The 22,165-nt window shown below is 39.2% G+C and overlaps 1 protein-coding gene across 1 annotated transcript in view; it reads right to left on the bottom strand.

Annotated features, from left to right (window-relative positions):
* The window catches only part of PRIM2 (primase, DNA, polypeptide 2 (58kDa)), a 443,510-nt gene extending 422,641 nt beyond the window's left edge, over positions 1–20,869 (bottom strand). The window contains exons 1-4 of the mRNA XM_006893148.1: positions 20,713–20,869; positions 19,050–19,153; positions 18,160–18,239; positions 15,461–15,581 (exon numbers count right to left, since the gene is read on the bottom strand). Coding sequence (XP_006893210.1) covers positions 15,461–15,581; positions 18,160–18,239; positions 19,050–19,153; positions 20,713–20,866 — 459 coding nt within the window. The 5' untranslated portion in view covers positions 20,867–20,869. The remainder of the gene's footprint in view (positions 1–15,460; positions 15,582–18,159; positions 18,240–19,049; positions 19,154–20,712) is intronic.
* Between the last annotated feature and the right edge of the window lie 1,296 nt (positions 20,870–22,165).

Below are 22,165 nucleotides of genomic sequence, written 5' to 3'. Positions count from 1 at the left end.
GACCGTTTGCACTCTTCCTGGATGATACCCTTGATATCCTCCCACAACTCATCTGGCCTTCGTTCATTAGTGTTCAAAGCCTCAAATCCATTTCAAAATATCGAAGGACCTAATTTGGGGGTTCTAGTTCTATCACATAACTCTGGGCAAGTTACTCAGCCTCTCAGCTTTAATTTCCTCATGGAGCTACTGTTAGGATTCTTAATAAAATCCATGGAAAGATTTTTGCTGAGTGTCTGGGAAAGTAAACATATTATAAGTGTTAACTATTATTGACTACTTAGTGTCCAATTGCTGTACAGAGGTAACTCATGGTTGCTGTGAAGCCGAACACTGTGATACTGATGAGTCAAATGTGAGAATGGTTACCCATGGTGGACAGTGTTTGGGGGATCTCCCCGATTAAAATAAGCTTGGAAACAGGAGTGGCATCCACTTCCATAATAGCTTTCCTCGGGAAACCCTATAAACCTGGAGAAAGGATGAAAGTTGTACAGGTGTCTAGGACTTCTGTTTATAGGGTCGCTATGAGTCGCCTGCGACTTGACAGCACTTAACATTAACAACAACATTAGTAACTAACTTTTCTACCCTGTATCTTACACAAGTGAGCAAACCTAGTCTTAGTAAGTCTGCTCCTCATTCATTCAACAAGTATTCATTCCTGCTGAGGAAACATGGATCTCACACAAGTTCTAGTGCAGTTCTCTTACAGTAATAAAGAAACCTTCCTTACTGCCTGGATCATCTAAAAAAAAGAAGAGGAGATCGAGTTAGCTACCAGTGCTCCAGTAGAAATGACATGATTCTTGTGCCCACAGCCTCATGGGACATTGGAATGAGGAAACCACACTTTACCCAAAGATAGCTAGGAAATCAAAGAGTATGACACCAGATATTTGAAAGCCCCAAGGATAAGCCACTAGCAGCAGGTGGAAAGTACACAAGGAACCATGGAGAAGGAATATCTTTATCACTTTTTATTGTGATTTGTGTAAAAGTTTATAAGACAGATCTAGTCAACTATTCATCACATTTTGTTTTGTAACAGTAATTACAGTCATTGTATCAGAAACTCTTCCCATTATTTTCTCCGTGGCTCTTGTTCTTGTTTCCACTCATCCCTCCATTCTTTCGATTAGTACTTTCTGAACTGTGGAGTTTTGTTTTTCTCCCCTCTGGGTAAACGCTGCTCTTGTAATCTTGTGTAGTTGACTGTTCCAAAGGCCGAGCAGCTCCTGGTGTTACTGTTCACCTTATACATGTTTGGCTGCAAGGAGTGCCACAAGGGTAAGTTCAGTTCCAGACTCAAAGGGTAGCTAAGGGCCATGGACTCAGGGATTACTCCTGTTGTCATCAGACTCATAAACCTAGCCGTTACATGATTTTGAGTTTTCTTAACATGTACTTCTCATCTAGCCAGGATTCTCTATTGTGATCACTTTTGTAACAGCTGGTAGTAGCTGCATACTATCCCATTCTTCTGCTCCTAGTGGTCAAAGAAAGTAAGGTTAAGGGAGCTCTTGTGGCCAAGTGGCAAGAAGCTGTACTGCAATCCCAGAAGTATACGGTTTGAATCCACCAGATGCTCTGCTGGAGAAGGAGGGACAATCTCCTCCCATACCAGTTAGGTCAGATTTGACAGTACACACACAAATAAAAAGAAAAAAAAAGTAAGGTTAATGAACTCCATTAGTGCTATGAACTAATTCTTTCTGTGTGCGAGGTGTTAAAAGCTTGCTGTTGTTGTTAAGTGCCATCGAGTCGTAGATGACTCATAGTGATCCTACCTATGAATGAAAGACCTAAACACTTGTATAACTTTCATCGTTTCTCCACATTCATAGAGTTTCTAGAGTCAAGCTATTTTGGAAGTGGATGTTACTCCTACTTCCACCATGGGGAACCATTATCACATCTGACACATCAGTGTCACAGCGTTTAGCATCACAGCAACCACAAGTTACCTTTGTACAGCAAATGGAAAGACCCCTGCTATACTGCTTAGAGGGATGTTTAACCAAAAACAATTAAAACCAGGTCTGAGAGCAATACATTAAAATCACCCGCGTTTGGCTTGGTAGCATCACTTTCTGTCCACTAGGTCAACAGTGCTCTCTGGTTGTTGTTGTTGTTGTTAAGTGGCATCAATTCATAAATGACTCCTAGCAACCCTATGAACGAAAGACTTGAACACTTGTATAACTTTCATTGTTTCTCCAAGTTCATAGGCTTTCCACAGGCAAGCTATTACACTATCCACCATGGGTATTCATTCCCTAGCCTGTTGACTGACTGTGCCATGTGGATGGGTGAGAATATGTGTGTGTGTGTGTTAGGATATATTAGCCTATCCACAAGGGGACTGTCTAGTTGCACTAATCCACAATGGGACTGGCTGGTCTCACCATAAAATTGAGGAATCAGAGAAGGGTTGAAGAAACTTCACCACCAGCGAAGCAGCAGCAAGAGAATATAGAGAATATATTCTCACATCCTTCAGGACCAGGAATTCTAGCACCAGCCAGATAGGGCCTATGAAAGCAACAGCCATAGCAACCACAGCAGCCTCAGGAGAGAACCAGAGACCGGACATGAGACAGAGCAGACCTTGGGACTGCTATCATACTAGAAACCTTTGACTAGAGCTAGAAACCTTTGACCAAATTTGCTGAGAAAGTGGAAGGAGGGAAAAGACATAATTAAAAGGACTGAGAGCTTCATAAAACTGGTCTAGTCAAACACAGTGAGACTGGCTCAAGAAAGCAGGGTTCAAAGCTATTGTGCATAAGATAACTATGAGTGGCAGTCAACTCAACGGGCACATAGCAACAACTATAATCCCAAACAGAAACTCTGTACCTTCAAAAGTAAATTCCACTGAGTTCTTGACTGGTACAAATGGTGAAACTCATGTAGAGCCACCTTTGGAAGAAAGTCTTGGCAATCTGCTTGTGCAGTCCTAGACCTGAAACCCGATGGAGCAATTTTGTACATTCCAATATTCAGGATCTACCAGACTGACAACTAATAACCTCCTCCTCTTGGTGGTGCCTGTCAAGCTGTGAACCAAAAGCTGTTTTAATGCACTAGTCACTTTGTGGAAGAAAAACAGTCTCCCACATATGGATTTACACTCATGGAAACTGAAGTAAGAGTTCTATGAGCTGGAATCAAGTGGCTGACAGTAGATTTGGCATGAATATCTCATATCTCATAACTTATATTTTCTGTTCCTATCAATTGGCCTATTATTGATGTCTCATATAAGTGGAATTATACAAAATTTGCTATTTTCTTTTTTTTTTTTTTTGGTCTGGCTTATTTCACTCAATATGGTGTTTCAAGGTTCTCCTGTCTATATTCTGCTTCAAAATGTCATTAATATTTTTGGCTGAATAAAATTTCACTTATCAGTTTAAAAAGAAAAAAAACTGGTCTAAAGGCATGACTCAAGGTTAAAGTGCCTGTGAACATATTTTGGAAGCTGTCCTGACTGAATAATTGTATTCTGCTACTAATATGAATCATAACCATTTCGACTTCCCTAGGATGGTTCTGTGTGGCCTGTGAGCTATCACATCAAATCCTGGACCCAGGAACACAGTAAGATTGGTGTCAGAATGAGCAGAAGGATGTGGGGGAGATGTCTAACATGGGAATTGATTTTGTGTTATTGATGCTGTTGATGGGGATGGTTCTTCTTTGTGAAGCTGGCAAAGGTCAGGTATGGCTATCCCCACACAGCCCAGCTCTTTTATCTTTTCACAATGTGTTTTTAATTTTCTTCACTATTCTTTGTTCTAGTCAGGAAGAAATGAATGGATGTACCTCAGATGAATATTCACATATTCCTATCCCAAAATAAAGGTGACCTGATAAACTCTCAAACAATATCACTAATATCACACACAAGCAAGAGCTTGCTTAAGATTATCCAAAAACAAAAAAGAATGCCTAGGGTATCCAGAGAATGTTACCTAGGCCACCTTCTGCCACCCTCCCCCCGAGTAAACTTGAAAGCAACACCCTCAAAGACCTTCTATTTGTAACTCACAAGTTTGTTCTCTCTAGGTTTGCTCCCTTTCCTATAGGTAACCTTAACTCTGAGTTTTACTCCAGAATTGACCCTGAACCCAGTGCCAGTGACAAACAACTGACAGCTAAGGAAGCAAAGGAGGATGGAGCCTCTGGGTTCAACCAGCCATCCCCACTGGACCCACCTGGGAAAACACTTTGCAGTCCAGAGGGGAGCAAATGACAGGAAAATATCTTCTAACAGAGCAAGAAGACAAGCAGCTTTAACCCAAGACCACCAGTAAGGTGATAAAGCGTCCTCCCTTCCCCCCTTTATATCTACACCCCTGTTCCGCATGAAGAAGCTAGAGAGTCAGCATCCAATTCCCAAATCAATAAGACAGTTGGTTTAATTACTATTGGAAAATGCTTGTCATTCCTCTGTAGCATCTGGTCCCCACTGGACCCTCATCATTTCCTTCACCTGCTCCCCCCACCGACCAAACTGTGCAGCTCTGCAACTGCATCCTGGCCCATCCTCACCCTTCCGCCCCCAACCCTCACCTCCTTGTACCCCCAGTATGTTTTTCCCAATTAAAAAAAAAGAAAAAAAAAAATAAAGATTATCCAAAAACAACTGGAACAGTACATTGACAGAGAACTACCAGAAATACAAGCTAGAGACATTATTGCCAATGTCAAATAGAAGCTGGCTGAAAGCAAAGAGTCTATCAGTGTTTCATTGACTAAGCAAAGGCATTTGACTATGTGGATCACAACAAATTGTGGCTAACCTTGAGGAAAATGGGAAGCCCAGAACACTTGATTGTGCTTATGCGAAACCTATACTTAACCAGAATGGTTCAAAATCAGGAAAGGAATGTATCAAGAATGAATCCTGTCTCCATTATCTTTTATAATCTGTATGCAGAACATATCATTTAGGAGGTCAAGCTTTATGAGGCATTAGGAATGGAGGAAGATTCATCAAAAACCTGTGTTATGCAGTTGGCACAAGCTTGCTGAGGAGGACCTGAAACATTTGATCGGGAAGATCTTGATTTTGACATACTGAAGGCTACAGTCTTTGATCATCTTCAGCAAATCCTTAAAGTCTCCTTCACTTTCTGCAAGCAAGAATGTATCATCTGCATAATGCAGGATTGTTGATGAGTTTTCCTTCAATTCTAATGAATATTCCTCTTCATGTAGTCCAGTTTCTTGAATGATTTCCTCAGTATACAAACTGACAGGTATGTAAAAAAAGAAATACAACCCTGATACATGCCATTCTTGATCTGAAACCATGCTGTTGAAAACAGAAATGCTATTTGATCCAGCAATCCCATTATTAGGTATGTAGTATATACAGTCTCCTCTGGTTAAAGATTTACAGCCTCAGACATCCAATGGGTAGTAACTATGAGTCAGAATGAGCAGAGTATGAGGTCATCAATCTCTCCACATCAGCATTTGTTGCTTTAAAAACAGTTATTTTTATTGCCCTAGTCTTTTTATACCTTCAAAGGAGTAGAGAATAACAGAATTAATCCATCCATAAAGCTGCGCTAATTAGATAAATGTTGTTACTGCTACTTCTTTTTCGTACCGTGGCAAATCAGATTTGGCCACTCAATGTGAACTCAATTGTGAACATAAAATTACTATTTTCTGCAATTCCATTAGTCCTCCTTTTCCTTATTTCTTATTCTCACTCAAAAAAGTTTCATTCATAGACTTATGCACTAAATTAGTCCCAAACAAAACCGAGAAAGATACAAATGATTTGAGCATATAGAAAGAAACAGGGACCATTATAGAAGATATGGAATGCAAAAATGATGCAAACATTTTAAAAGCTTAGTTATCTTGTATCTGGACACTTTTTAAAAAATTCATTTTAATGAACGTTTACAGAGATTGTGGATTTCCATACATTCATTGTTGCATTCTGAACACTTTTTTAAAAACATGAGAAACACTTTAAGATGTAAATATTTACTACAGAGAATGCATCGCCTGTAGGAAGCCACACCAGTGGCTTTGCAGGAGAAAGATGGGCCATCTCCAACACAAGTTACTGAATCAGAAACCCAATGTAAGGTCAGCTCTGAGTCAGTTCCAACTTGATGGCAAACAGTGAGTCAGTGAGTGAGTGACTGAGAGTTGATCCTTAATAAACTTCTTCCTTCTCGGAAATTATATGTATGCATATGTTTTACTAAGACTCTGGGGAGATAGACTGATAAAATAACTGGGGCAACAGGGGTTGGTGTGTCATGAGACTGGCTCAGGACAGGGCAGGGTTCAGAGGTGCTGTACACAGAATCACAGGTGACTCAACGGCACATAAAAAAACAATATATAACACATTGTAAGGCAATTAGGACACCTCCCTATACACAGTACACTTCAGTTATTTACAGTCATACTTTTTTCCAAGGCCAAGTCTGAGACAATGAGAATACATAGAATTATGAATTCAAATGTGAAAATTTTAATTAAGAGAAATAACTTTCACAAGTTACTTGGAAAATGTCACATAAGCTAATTTTAGCCTTCAAGGGTAATTCAGTTTGAAGTTTCACATTTAGTCACAGACACTCTAGGTTTAAAGTATCTTCTAATGAGTAAATCTGATTTTGTAAGCTTGATAAAGAAAATTTAAATTCTGTGAATTTCTAAACTACTGCTACTAAGGATCATCTAGCATGATGTATTTTTACAATTATATGCATAAATGCTTAGGCCTCAGTTAACTACGGAATTCAGTTAACAATTATCCCATTCTCCAAACAGTAAAGTTTATCAATATTTTACCATAACTTTGCAAAAAGTATACATGGAATAATCATGTTTTGATGATGTTAAAAAAGAAAACCCACAATATGAGAATATAAGTTTTATATTTGGAGAATCTGCTTATAGAAAGAAAGGCCTGGGTAATACTTACATCACTTGGAAAGAAATTTAAAAAATGACATTTTAACAGAAAGAGATAAAGTGAACTCTGTCTAAATCATAAGTTTTTCTACAGAGATACATAATAAATTGAAATTTGCTAACCACTATAATACCTCAAATCCAGTTCAATTGAAAAAGCTCCTTTTATTTATACTATACATCTATCACCTACTATTTAGCAAACAAAGAAAAGAATTCCATGTTACTGGAATCAGCCCTGGTAATGTAGTAAGTTAAGTGTCGGGCTGCTATCTAAAGTACCAGCAATTCTGGCCCACCAGCCACTTGGAAGGAGAAAGGTAAGGCAACTAGCTCCCACTAAGATTTACAGCCTGAGAAACAATACTGAGGCTGACATGAAAACCATGAACTGACATCAAAACAACAGCAGCAGATTGTTTTGTTCTCTATTTGTCTTAAAAATTACCTAGTGTTCATGAAAAACACAGGTCATCTTTTGAACTTACCGCTTAGGCAGCTTAGTGATAAGGAGTTGTGCTGCAAATCTAAAGGTATGTGGTTTGAATCCACTAGCTGTTCCATGGAAGAAAGAAGGGCAATTTCCTCCCGTGCCATTTACTACCTCTGAAAACCCACTGAAGGGTCAGTCATGCATCAGTTCAAACTTGATGATACATAACTAGAGTGGCACAGTGCATTATGTGTTGTGCTACTAACCAAAAGACTGGCAGACTGAATCTACAAACAATTCTGAGGGAGAAAAATGAGGCAGTCTCCTCTCATAAACACACAGCCACGAGTTAGAATGGACTCAACAGCAGTGGGTTGGGTTTTCATCTCCATTTAATATGCAGTCAAGTTTCTAATCACAGAATATTCTTCCTTAACAACGACTAGGTTTAATAAAACATCAATGTATATTACAAACTGCTGTCAAAGACTCTGACCTACAACAGTGCAGAGATTCCTTGTCTATGAGGCTGACAGCTGTCAAAGTCTGACCTTTCCCTAACCAGACAACTGCAGACGTATTAACAGAATCTGTTTAACCTTATCAGGAAAGGAATGTGTCAAGGATGCATCATCTCCCTATCTTTTCAATCTATATGCAGAAGAGATCATTCAGGATATTTGACTTTATGAGGAGGAATACAGCCTCAGGACTAGAAAATTTATGTTATGTAGATGACACAACCCTATGTGCTGAAACTGAGGAAGACCTGAAATATTTGTTGCAGAAGGTCAAGGACTGTAGTTTTCAATACGGATTGAAGCTCAACTTCAAAAAAACAAAGATTCTCACCACTGGACCAAGTAGCAGCACCGTGGTAGATGGAGAGGAGATTGAGATTGTTAACAATTTCAGCTTGCCCACATCGACAATCAATACTCTTAGAATCAGCATCCAGAAAATCAAAAGATGAACTAGATTAAGAAAGTCTGCTGAAGGGACCTCCCAGAGTACTGAACACAAAGATGTCAGTATGGAGATTAAGGTGCACCTGATCCAGGCCATTGTGTTCTCAATTACTTGCTAAGCATCAGACAGCTGGACAATGACTAAGGATGACAGAAGAATTGATGCTTTTGAGTTGTGGTGCTGGAGTAGAGTACTGAACACACCATGGACAAGTAAACATATAGGAACAAATAGGTCTGTCCTAGGGAGGGCGAAACCAAATTGTTCTCTGGACGGAAGGATTTTTAAAAGCTCCATCTCAAATATTTTTGGAACATGACCAGGAAGGATCAGTCCTTGGAGAAGGACATCATGTAAGGGTGGATGGGCAACGCAGGGGAAGAAGACTCAGGTTGAGACAGATTGATACAATGACTGGGATAACAGAGACAGTGAGACTGGCTCAGGATAGGACAGGGTTCAGAGCTATTGTATATAGGGTCACTATGAATCGTAGGCAACTCTACAGCACACAACAAAACAAGCATCTTATCCAGTCACCTTTAATGTAGCACACAAAGTCAATCAATCCAGCAATTAAAATTCAAAATTAGCCACATAAACAGTAACATTCACTCAACTTTAATCCTTAGAAAGAAATTACACTCTAAGTTACTTACATATATGTCAAAGAATGCAAACGTACATTTACCCTCATGAGCATTTCATATTAAGTCTCTCCTAAAACGTATTTGTAGGGAGTTGGGCGTTAATCCAAAGGCAGCACCTCTCTAGCAGTTCAAATCCACCAATGGCTTAGCTGGAGAAAAATGGGTAATCTCCTTCCATGTGATTTACAGCCTCTGAAAACTCACCGGACAGTCGACTATGAGTAGGTTCTCCATCAGAGAGGTTCAAAGCCTACTATTAGGAAACAGTCACATCCTACTTAAGGGACTGAAGTCCAGAATGAAAAAGGCAAAATACTGAAGGGCTGCTGGAGTCTAAAAACAGACTAGAAATCGTCCATGAGGTGATCACTGAGGCAAATGCACCACTTCCAAATTGTTATCCAATAAAATTAGAGCGGTCATGATAATATGAACAAAAGCACAATTTAAGAAAATAATCTGTAACACATGGTAGAGTAAACTAGAAATAGATGACTTTTGCAAAATTTAGAAAAACACTTTTTCCTATACTGATGTAGAAAATATTAGTATTTTTCTTAATTAATTAACTAACATTCCCTTGCCAAAAATAAGACTGGGTATGTTAGTTAGGATTCTTCCTATGTGAATGTTATTGTTGTTGTTGTTGCTTGGTGCCGTCGAGCCATAGACGACTCATAGCAACTCTATGAACAAAAGGCCTGAGCATTGTTCATAGGGTTTCCGGAGGCAAGCCATTTCGGAAGTGGATGCTGCTCCTGTTTCCAGAATGCTATTGTTACAGACCATTAATGTGGATTAGAGTCAAACTAATATTATTTGTAATAAAATTATATATTGAAAAAAAAAAGAATCTATACAAATAAGATTCATCATCCCCTTCCTGTACATCAAAGCAAACACAATGTCATTTCGCTATAACATTGCATCTTCTTCTAAGTAAAAATATATAAGTGTTATCAAAGTAGGGAATAGTCATGACAGCTCTAAGGAAACTAAATTTCAAGGAAACCATACAGACACAGCACACAGTGACTTCAAATCCAAGCACATCTAACACACATGTGCCAGCAGTCAGTCAGGCTCCTGTGACACAGGAACCAGGTCTGCCTGGGGGCTTCCCACACCCAGGTGCCCTTCTCCCTCAATTTAGGCAGCAAGGTTCATCATATGTCAGAGGATCTTGGGCAAACAAGCCAAAAAGTTTCCCTCAAACCTCACTTTGCAACTGATAACTGTTTTAGTTAAATGATTTTCTAATTCAAACAAAAGTGTTTAACTAAAGTTAAGAAAATGTGCAGATTCTTATGGATGAAATGGTAAAAAGAGTTGGGAAAAGCCTAATCAAAGAGGATAAGCGACAAGGACAGGAGACAATTTCATTAACAGCATAGAGATTCAAGTGTCTTAATTACTGTGGTAATTACTGTGGTTAAATGCCACAGGAGAGAACCAGAAGAATAGAAGGAAAGAAGTTTCTGCTGGGAAAGTTACTATAATTTATCATAGGAATGGTTTGCCTATAGACAGTCTGCAATGTTTTCTCACTCTCTCATCCTTGAATCTCTACCAGCTACAAACACATGGTTAAGCTTCACAGCCTGTGCTTTATGTTACTAAATCAAAAGGCATGATTTTGTTTTTACATGCTACATACCCCAAAGTTCTAAAAAATACAGTATGGAGGATTATCTCATCACTCTATTTCCAATAAGAATTAATGAACTAAGAAAAACCAAAACAGTCACACAATATGCAGCCCAAGTTACTATTTCCTGAAGGACCTAGTGCCATACAAGCATGATTTTTCATTTTCTTTCAAGAGAATCCCAATTTTATTCATATCTCCACACCTTACGTAAATGTATACATTTATTATTATTGTTGTTAGGTGCTGTTGAGTCAACCACAACTTACAGCAATCAACAGATCTGAACCTTGCCCTTTTTTGGTACCATCCTCCCAATGTCTTTTATAACACATCTCAAAGGACTAGAATGAAACAGGATGTGAGTATACCAACAGTCATTACAGTACACAAAGTTTAAATAATCAGACTAATACTGAAAACCATGCTAGTGATTGCCAACACACTCATTAAAATTATGCACGTATTTTCCATCAAATTAATTCCCTAAAATACGTCAAAAAAAGGAAAAAAAGCACTGCTATCAGACCAATTCTAAGAGATTCCAAAATAAAAGACCTAAAATAGATTTTTTTAACTGCACTAAAATAGGTCAATCTCATTGCTCTCAGACTTTTCTAACACATGAGCATTTGCTGCATTTACACTTTCCACATTATTGTTGTTGTTGTTGTTAAATGTTGTCGAGTCATAGATAACTCATAGCAACCCTATGAACAAAAGACCTGAACACTTGTATAACTTTCATCATTTCTCCAAAGTCATAGAGTTTCCGGAGGCAAGTTATTTTGGAAATGGATGCACTCTTGCTTCCAAGCTTGTTTTAATCAGGGAGCTCCACCAAATACAGTCCACCATGGGGAACCATTATCACATTTGACACATCAGTGTCACAGTGTTTAGCATCATAGCACCACGAGTTACCAGGCACAGTACTAATAATTCTTACCAAAGCCAATAAATCCCTGAAGCAAAGGTTATTATTATTATCCCTATTTTAAAGAATAAGAAATCAAAACAGAAAACAGAAAATTGATCTAAAGTCACATAACTGATTGTTAGGTCTCAAATTTAATGTTATAATACTTACAAGGCAGTAAGTTAATTCATTATTATGTCCTGTAAGTGAGAATAAAATAAAGGATCTTGGGTCAAAGATAAAGGACTTGAACCACTAACTACAAAATCAACAAAGTGGGCAACTGGGTAGAAAAAGTACTGTATCATTGAGAGGACTGCAACTAATGTCACAAAATCCAATGCACATAAACTGTTGCATAAACTTTCAACCAAATGACAATAAACTATTTGGGGGGGGAGGTAAAAAAGAGAGTAAAAATAAGGAGCATACTTGTTAATCACAGAAAACATCTAGAATGAGCAAATTCATAGAGATAGAAAGCACATTAAAGATTGCCAAGGACTGGGGAGGTGGAAGACAGGAAGTAACTACTAACAGGGCACAGAGGTTTCTTTTTAAGGAGGGGTGAAATGTTCTAAAACTAAACAGTGAGGATGGCTGCACAACTGTCACAAACACTGAATTATACACTTCAATAAGGTAACTTTCATGGTATGCGATTCCATCTCAATAAAGCTATGACAAAAAAAAACCCTTAAATTTGACAACATGTAGAAATATGCTCATTTTAAAATGCATGACTGCTGTGTAAGAACTGACTCAGAGCTGGCCCTCCATCAGGTTTGTCAGGTTATAAATGACACAGGAGGAGACTGCCCGTCTTTCTTGCACAGAGTCACTGAGAGAACAAACTGAAAGACAAGCACAGCCTTTGGGTGAGCAGCATAAATCCCTCAGACTGTGCCACTGGAGCTCCCTGGAGATACCCAAGAACAAAGAACTGATCTTTTTTTGTTTGTGTTTTGTTCAAATTTCTTAATTTTATTGTATATCATTAAGAAAAAAGAAACATCCAACTACATATTATTCACCAATTCACACATTTGTTACTACCTACAAAGAAGGGGGTGAAATAAATTACTTTGGTAAGTATACAGTTTAAAACATTAGATTATGTTTACCAGTACTGGGTTTTTTTCTTTACAACTGTATTTTAAATACTTTTTTTTCCCATTCATATATTGTTACACATTTTCCTCCTTACTCACCCCCGCAGTTCCCTTTCTCATTGAAAAAAATATTCTTTCAGATTTGCACAATTTAGGACAAATCTTCTCAAGCCCATTTTTCTGTTTGACTTAAGAAAATCAGCAATTTCAACAATTTAAAAAACCCAATCTGCGTTATGCAGATAACATAACCCTGCTTGCTGAAACTGAGAACCTGGAGCACTTGTTGCAGAAGGTCGATTGCAGCCTTCAATATGGATTGAAGCTCAACATCAAGAAAACAAAGATTCTCACCACTGGGCCAATTGGCAGCATCATGATAAATGGTGAAGAGACTGAGATTGTTAACAGCTTTAGTTTGCTTGGCTCCACAATCAATACTCTTGGCACCAGCAGCCAGGAAATTAAAAGGCATACTGCATTTGGGAAAACCTGCTGTCAGAGACCTCTCCAAAGTTCTGAAGAGAATAATGTCAGTCCAGAGACTAAGTTGCACCTGATACAGACCATGGTCTTTGCAATCACTTGCTATGCATCAAAGGGCTGGATAATGACTAGGGAAGATAGAAGAATTTATGCCTTTGGGCTGTGGTGTTGGAAAAGAATATTAGATATACCACGGACTGCTAAGAGAACAGATTCATCCTGGATAGGGTTAAACCAGGCTGCTCCTTGGAGGCAAGGATTCTGAAGCTCTGTCTGACATACTTTGGACATGTTGCAAGGAGGTACCAGTCCTTAGAGAGGGACATCATGTTTAGGAGGCTGGAGGGACACAGCACAGGAGAGGAAGACCCTTGATGAGATGGATTGATACAGGGACTAGAATCATGGAGATCTGTGTGTCGGAGACAGTGAGATTGGCACAAGATAGAGTGGGATTTAGGGCTGTTGCACACAGGGTCGCTGTGAGCCATAGGCGACAGGACAGCACATAACAACAGAAAGGATAAATTAACATTTACTACAACTGATATTAGTAATTGACATCTTTAAAGATGAAAGTTAAAAGCAAAATGGAAGATGCACATATTTTGGGGTCAGATGATTCTGCAGCTGGCACTCGTCTCGACACCTTCTAAGTTTTCTTAGCAGCCTTCAGAAGAATCTCATAGGATTGTTAGGAGACATAAATGAGACTGAAAAGCAACCATGTCAGTCTGGAGTAAATGAGAGAAACTAAAAATGTACTTTCTTAAAACTCCAGACACTAACTATTGTATATGCTCCAACTTTTACTTTCTTATTTTAGCTTCAGCTCCCTATTAAATATTAAAATACAGTCATAACCAGTCCTACCAACATCTCATTACTACCATTGCAGCAAAGAGCGATCTAACAGGCATAAATTCTCTCTCTGCTCACACATCATTCAGTAATGTTACATTAGAGAAATCATTCCAATTTGTTTGCAAATCTACTTTTAATACTGACTAGTTAACCAGATTTTACAGGCAACAAATTTTTAAAATATTATCCCCACTACCTTCTCCACGGCATTCACTTCCTAAACAACATGCCTCTGGAAACTCTATGAATTTTGTCAATAATTCTATACAGGCTTCAGGCCTTTTGCTTATAGGGTCGCCATGAGTCATGCTCAACTTGAAGACAATCAACAACAACCTTCACCACTGCAAATAAGTACCTAAAGCCTGTCTATTTTCTTTAATACATTATTAGTTTTAATGTTTTGGCCTATGATAGTTTAGTTATAGATTAACATTTATAAGCTAAGCAGTTTGTAGCACTCTGCGGCTGTGTGGGGTCATCAAAGTGATTTCTAATCATAATAATCCCATGTGGCAGAAAAGAACTGCCCAGAGTTTTCCAGTTCACCCACACAACAGCTGGGTGGATTCTGGAAGGTAGTTTGGCACTTACTCAAAAGCTGAACATAGAAATTCCATATGACCCAGCTATTCCACTATTTGGAATATACCCTGAGAAAATGAGAACTGAGGCACAAATGGAAACTTGTACATCAATATTCATAGTGGTGTTATTCACCATCGCAAGAACATGTAAACAGCACAGATGTCCAATCACAAACAAATGGACTGAAAAATTATGGTACATTCACAAAATGGAATACTATGCAGCACGCAGGAGCAATGATTTTGTAAATTATTACCTAACTTGGGAGGGACTGGAGAGCATTATGATGAGTGAACTAACTCAGTCCCACAAGGACAAATATTATATAAAATCATTATTGTAGAATGAGTATAAAGATCCAAAGAAGGGCGGAGGGTAGAAGCAGAGGGATGAGAATGTGCAAGGGGAGGAAGGATTAATCATGGTATGGTACAATTTGATGGAGGGGTGAGGGAAATTTGAAGAATTTGTTCTGCAAAACAGTGTACTCAAATTTTGTAAATAAACTAGTATAATAATAAAAAAGAAAAAAAGTTGAGTAGGTTCAAACCACCAGTTTGAAGCCAAGTTCGTAGCCCAGTGCTTAAATGTTGCACCACCAAGGCTCCTTTTTTAATTTCATTACATCAAAGATTTCATAAGTAAGCCACTAAATATGAGGTCGTCTGTACTAAGGGAAGGAGAAGGGCTTGCTGTTGCACAAAATCACTGGCTATCTACGCTTTTAGGAAGAAAATGCCAAGAGAACGACTGCTCATCACTACCAGCACCTAAGAGCACAAGACAGAGACAAAGAGTGAAGGTCATTAGAAAGAACAAACATGTACTTACAGCCTCAAACTGCAAATGGCTATCCTTTAAGAAGTCTTGAATCTTGTCCTTAGGTAAAATGCTGAATCGAAATCGAAGGAGATCCATCTCTTGTTGTATGAACCAGCGTCTAAGATCCTCACTGAAATGAAGGCAGAGACATTTTAATATAACTAAGTTCAAAAATTTCCTAATTTCAGAAACTTTTCTGAAGCAGTATTCAAGCATAGGTAAGATTCTAACTGGAGTTAATACGTTGTTGCAAATATATTCATTTAAGCAATACTAACACATTATTTTGAAGCTAGGGAGCTCAAGTGGTGCAGCCCACAGGGAGCTGTGCTAACCTCAAAGCAGAGCCTCTCTGGCAGTTTGAATTCACCAGTGGTTCAACAGGAGAAAAATGGACAATCTCCTCCCAGATGTGATTTATACCTTCCAAAAATCCACAGGAAGTCCAGCTAAGAGTGGGTTCCAACTCAATGGCAATCAGAGAGAGTCTTAAGCTATAAATTGTTTTTATAATCTGATCATATTGTCTCAAGATGACTTTCACAGATCGCTAGCAATTCATTCACTGCACAAGTCCAACAAGCTATATGGTTTTCTGCAAAAGACAGAACTCCAGAGCAAAAGCCAGTGAATAATTCCTCAATTACTATCATTGTTATTATTATTAATTATTATTATTATACTGAGATTGTAAACAACTTAAGATTGTCACTTAATAAGCCTACAATAATGAAGAAAATTATCATAAATGCATTACTTGGCCAAAATTAATATGAGGGAAATATACAATTTTTTAAAAGTCCAGAGTCTAGGTGCACAAGGCCATTTGCAGTGGCTTCTTGCGGAATACTTCCCAAAAAAAGACCCTTGGACACTGATGGACCAGTAGCTGGTCTACAGCTACCCTTCCAGTGCACTGTGTAACAGACAACCAGAATGGCTAGTGTCCCTCGAGCCACATGGGAAGACCTGACTTCTCTGCTGACCGCCTCCTGTGTCAGTGGCTCAGGCTTGGACATGCTATTCCTGGGAATATGCTCACCCTGAGAATACTGCTGTCTGGTGACTGAACATCCCAACTGGATATTGATTTCCTAGACTTGGCTCTTCTGCCCCACTGCTGCTTTCTTAGGAACAGGGGTAGAAGCCTGTCCTTGACTGCAGCCTTTGGCTCCCACCATGCCAACTCACTGTGGCCAGTAGAGGGGTCACTGCATCAGCCCTGGAGTAGGAGAGGGAAGGTGGCAAGCATCTACCCCACGTCCTGCCCAGCTCCTGCTCTCTACTGATGGGAGCCACAAAACTCATCGAAGGTGCCAGGCCCAACTGGTTGCCAGTTTAGCAGCCCCAGTGGTTAGTGTAACCTTTTGTAAACATTTGTTTTCTCCAAGAAACAAAAGAGAAAACAAAGCACCGAGGAAGGACTGGGGAGCTGAGGTACCAAGTGAGCCACTGTCAGACCATGGCAGTGACCTAGAGGTTCTTACAGATGGACCTGTACACACTGGTAGGATTTGGGGAGTCAGTGGCAGACAGAAAAGTGAAGAAGGAGTACTCCCAGAAGGCCCCCTGCTGCCGCTCAGACCAAAATCCAGAGAATTCCAGAATCACTGAACTCTTCCACCAGCTTCCTCAGGACTTGGAGGTAAACCATACATTCTGATGAAATCTAGACTCAGGCAGGGATTACTTCCCAACATGAAGGGTCAGGAGATTCCCACCTTTCTCTTCTCTTTCAGCCAGCTCAATTGTTTATTCTAGCAAAGACTGTGCCTCTTGAACATGGCTATTCAATGCAGGTAACTCTTCTGGGGCTTTGGCCAAGAATGCCTCAAAGCCCACAAGTTACTCTTAAGAGAAAGATTCCTCAGCGTCTCAAAGAAGAGAGCTTTGTCCCACAGGCTTAAGTCCGCAAGACTAGAGGCTAAAAGACCTGGTAGCCTACTTTCAGAAGCTATCCTGACTCAGAAATTGCAGCCTATTGCCAATCTCAATTGTAGCCTGTTCATTCCCTAATAAACCCCTTATTCGTGATAAGAAAAAAAGGACATTAACTATCTCTCCCTCTAGGTGGCACTGTTGACTTATAAAAAACCAATTATTACAGGCTGGTCCTAGAACTAATGGACCTACACAATTCAACTTCCAAAAACAAAACAAACCTATGTATGTTGTGATTATTTCTTGTACTACTTTTTTCCTGAAAAAAATAGGTACCAAAAGTCCTTTTTTCTAAATTATTTATCATTTTTAATCTCAAATCTCTCTCGTAAGGTTATGAAGTGTTTCAACAAAATACTGAAATGGGTGATTTCATCTTATTTTTTATTAAATGTGTCTCAGACAATTTACTACCACAGTATTCAAATAAACTTTCAATCAGTACTTACACTTACAACGCACATCTCTAACCACAGAGAAAGGAAGGTTTACTGTGTAATCACAAGCTGCCACATTTTAAGGCAGATACTTCAGTAGAGAATGAAAACGAGCCAGGCTCAGGCATTTACTGTCACTTAAAAGCAAAAGGGGGGAGTGAGTGGCAGAAACAATTGGAAAGAAGTCAAAGAATATCAATATGTGTCCCACAAGTCCCTGATAATATTCTGAGTCTCCCCACAGCCACTATAGCACATGTCAACTCTCCAGGCACCAATTTGCAAACCAAGAAAGCAGATTTTTCTGAGAAAGTTTAGATGTATACTCACGACTGGCAATAAGCAAGGCGCAAAATAAAATGAGATATATGATCTTTTCTTCGAGGTTCATATTCATCTTCTAAGTTTTCCTTAAAAAACAAGAACATAGATAAAATAAATACATTCGAATGGTAAGAAAAATAAAGAAATACTGAGTAGGGAAAAGCCAATGGTACAGTTAAAAATTTCAAAATTATAAATTTCATAATATAGTTTCTGGTATAACTACTAATTAAGCAGATATAAAGCCTCAATAAAACTTGCCATATTTTAGCACTACTGGTTGCTCCCCCCTCCCCAGAGCTCTGCAGGCCTAATCTAAAGAGAGCTGTACTGCGAGCCCAAAAGGCCATGTCTCTCTGGCAGCCTGAACCCCTCAGCAGCTCCCCAGGAGAAAAACAGGCAGTCTCCTCCCTGATTTACAGCCTGCTAGAAGGTCAGCTCTCAGCTGATTCGAGCTCAACAACAATGAGGTTTTTAATCACACTTCACTTAATTTTTTTTTAATCTGGCCTATGCCCAGGTATTCAATTTTTCATAAACTCTCAACATCTTTCATTTATACCACTTACTTTGGGTCTGTTTTCAGAAGGAACCGATGCTTAGAGAGACACATCATGGTAGGAAAGATAGAGAGCGAAAGAGAGGAAAACCCTCAATGAGATGGCCTCACACAGTGGCTAGCAGAGTGAGCTTGAGCAGGTCAGAGATCAAAGGATGGCACAGGATGGAGTAGTGTTTATATGTTGTTCAAAGGGTTGCTATGAGTTGTATTCAACTTGATGACACCTAACAACAATAGCAAAACTCTGCCTAATACAAGACTTGTCATACCATAGATACTCAATTCATAAAATATGTAAACCGAAGGCGTTTCCCCCAACCCCTATTTTACTTACTCTGTAGGAAAACTTGAGTCTTCGAAGTTCTTGTTCTAACTTATTCTGGTATCCTTCAGTTCCCTTCACAAGACTCACTCCAAGATTTTCAACTGATTTTAGCACTAAAAAAGAGGGGGGAAATATAAGATAAAAATGTATGTAATTAATTTTAAAGCAAATAAAATGGAGGATTCCTTAGAAGTTGCATAATTGCTTATTTTTAGAAAACATGGGTTTTCTTTTCTGTAAGTATATAAATTATATATGCTTGCAGGAAGACAGTATCAATCTACTTACAAAAGCACATTCCACAACAAACAATATTATCTAATCTCAGGGATTCTCAAACCAAGAAAAAGGAAGGAATCAGGGATAATATTGAGCCACCGTTGACAAGGACAGACTGTACCTTTCCAGTGTAAAAGAGAACAGGGAAAGGAAAAAGCACTATTACATCCATCTTTCAGATGGAGCTATCTATTAGGGATCACAGTATCAGGCTGCTCACCAGAAGTTTGGCAGTTAAATCTAATCGTTGATTCATGGAAGAAAAACAAGCAGTCTCCTCACACAGGCACTTACAACCTCATTAGCCCAATGGAGGATCAAAATGAGTTGCGCTCAACTTGACAGAAGTGAGTTTAATTCACTTACCAGATACATCTACACACACATACAAATTCTTAAGCAAAAAGGATGTAATAGTGTAGATACAATGCAAGACAGTCATCTAAATGAACAGTCCTGAATATAAATGCATTATTACCCAAGGATTCCTAAAGCCCCTTGTTGTGGTATGCCATTGAGTCAGAGCAGACCCATAGCTGCTGATCTTCCGGCAGGTTTTCAGAGGCAGTTAATCACATAGGAGGAGAATGCCCTTCCTTCTCCCATGGAGTAGCTAGTGGATTCAGGCTGTGTCCCTTTGGTATTGGTATTGCAGCACAGATTCTTATGATCAGGCCAGCCAAGCTCCCTGGGTGGGGGAGAGGGGAGCCCTTGCCCTTCCCTACATACTCTGATCAATAGGAGAGGATTATTCAAGAACAAAAACCTTATCCATTGCATTCTGTTCATTAATCCAGGTCCCACAACTACTAAATATCTTGTCCCAAAATATTTATCTTCCCATCAGTCTACTTCTTTTGTCTTCCTCTTTTCATGAGAATAATCTCCATGCACCATATCAGCCAAACACCAACTCTGACTACCCTGACCCTCCTCCCTCACTCTTCATATCCAAATTGTCCAAATACAATCATAACTCATAATCCGCACTCATTCATTATCATCCAGTAGGAACCACCTCACAGACGACTCCACAGGTTTTCAGATATCATCAATCACACAACAGGAAATAACCCATCTTTCCACTTAGGACCATTTGGTGGATTAAACTGTCTGTCTAGGGGTACCTCTACTAAGGTACTTAAAATTTCAAATTATGATTACTATTTTGGAGCCTCAATGATAATGGGAGTTACATTATTCATCTCAAAATTTGACATTTAAAACAATCATAATAAATATGAATTGCACAGTAAACAAATGAACAAATACCAAACTCTCAGTTAATTCTGAAATGAATTGCTAAAGACACAATGGAAATCATCATTCATTCCCATAAACCATTAAGGAAGTTACTCAAGTAAATATGAATCCTTATTTAACTAGCACTCACATTTAACTCTATCAATAGCCAAGTTTTCAAACTCAATCAAAGAAATGTTTTCAGTTGGTGGCTGGAGGTAAAACTGAAGGCTATGAGGGTAGTGAGCATTTCTCTGGTCACCTGCCAACCTCAGTTTTCTCCGCTGTCTTCCAGAAAACTCCATCTTGGTCACCTTGGGAAGAGAAAAAAGTTAAAATGATGGAAAATTAGATGGGGGGTGGGGGGAATACACCAAATTCAAATGATGTGACATGCATAGGGAAAAGAGAGCACGTACAAAATATCAACAATGGGTTTCTCTGGGTAGTGTTTTTCTTTATTTCCCATCTTTTTCTACAGCTATACTTAATTCTGCAATGGGCTGAAGTGAAGGGGTTGCTGGAAGAGTTTCAGAGCAATGATCCTAATTCCAGCAACACAAATGTCATGTTACAATCTGAGCTTGATCTTGAATTGCTCACGACATTTCAACATGCTACCATCTTATATCTCTGCAGTCCCAAGAAACTGGACGAGGCTTTACCAATCCTGCAATCCTGAACACAGGGTACATTACAGCTAGAAAAGACACTCTTGAACCAGATTCAGCTACACCCCTTCTTATGACCTCCAGAAATACAACTATCTTTTGAAAGTCCTTTTAGGAACCCTACACAAGTCCTCCATTTATGCCCCGACTCCTAACTCCCACCTGCGTCCCCTAAACTCTCGCCGGCACCCCACCAAGCCTGGCCCTGACTACTCAGTCCTTCTGCCATGGTCTGCAAAGTGTTCTCCCTTTTTCCTCTACGTCAATGTCAGGATTGTTCTCCATTTTACAATCCACAGAAGTTTCTCTTACCTACAACCCGACAAGTGGGAGAAATACGCAAACGTTGGCTACAGGTGGCGGGAGATTTCATATGGAGCCGGAAAAGGAAGCAATTTTTACCCAAGGCCCGCCCCCAAAGGTCCTGTCTGCCCAGCTCGAGCCTTGCGCATGCTCCGTGAGGCACTTCTACGGGTTTCTAGTATAGTTAGGCAACGCAAAATATTTTAAGCCCAAATATATTTGTTATTGGTTTGGAGTTTTTTTCCAGTGAGGGAAGATTATTCCATATGTTGAAGAGCATCTCATGTATATTGGGTTGTTGTTGTTGTTGTTGTTATTTTACTTTTTTAAGAGTTGGCAGGTTTTGACATTTGAAACCTGAGTGTCAGAATGCTGGCTGCAAAATAAAGCTGAAGGATGAGCCAATATAACTTTGTTTGGGGACACTAAAATTGCTCAGATTGAGGAAAGTGCTGTGCTCTAACGTGCAGCTGTGGCATTGATTGCTTTCGATGTGAAGGAGTGAGGACATTGAGCTCACAGGGTCTTTAGTTTAACCTTTCAGCAGTCATATAAAGTTGTATATATGAAAAAACGGAAGCTAAAAGATAATCATTTGTCCAGCTGTGTACTAGATACTTTATTTTTTCT

The sequence above is a fragment of the Elephantulus edwardii genome, unplaced genomic scaffold (assembly GCF_000299155.1).
Source record: "Elephantulus edwardii isolate Elephantulus edwardi_28Jun2011 unplaced genomic scaffold, EleEdw1.0 scaffold00124, whole genome shotgun sequence".
Classification (NCBI taxonomy): domain Eukaryota; kingdom Metazoa; phylum Chordata; class Mammalia; order Macroscelidea; family Macroscelididae; genus Elephantulus; species Elephantulus edwardii.
Note: the sequence above shows the minus strand (reverse complement) of the source record. Positions and strands in the feature narration are given on the sequence as shown.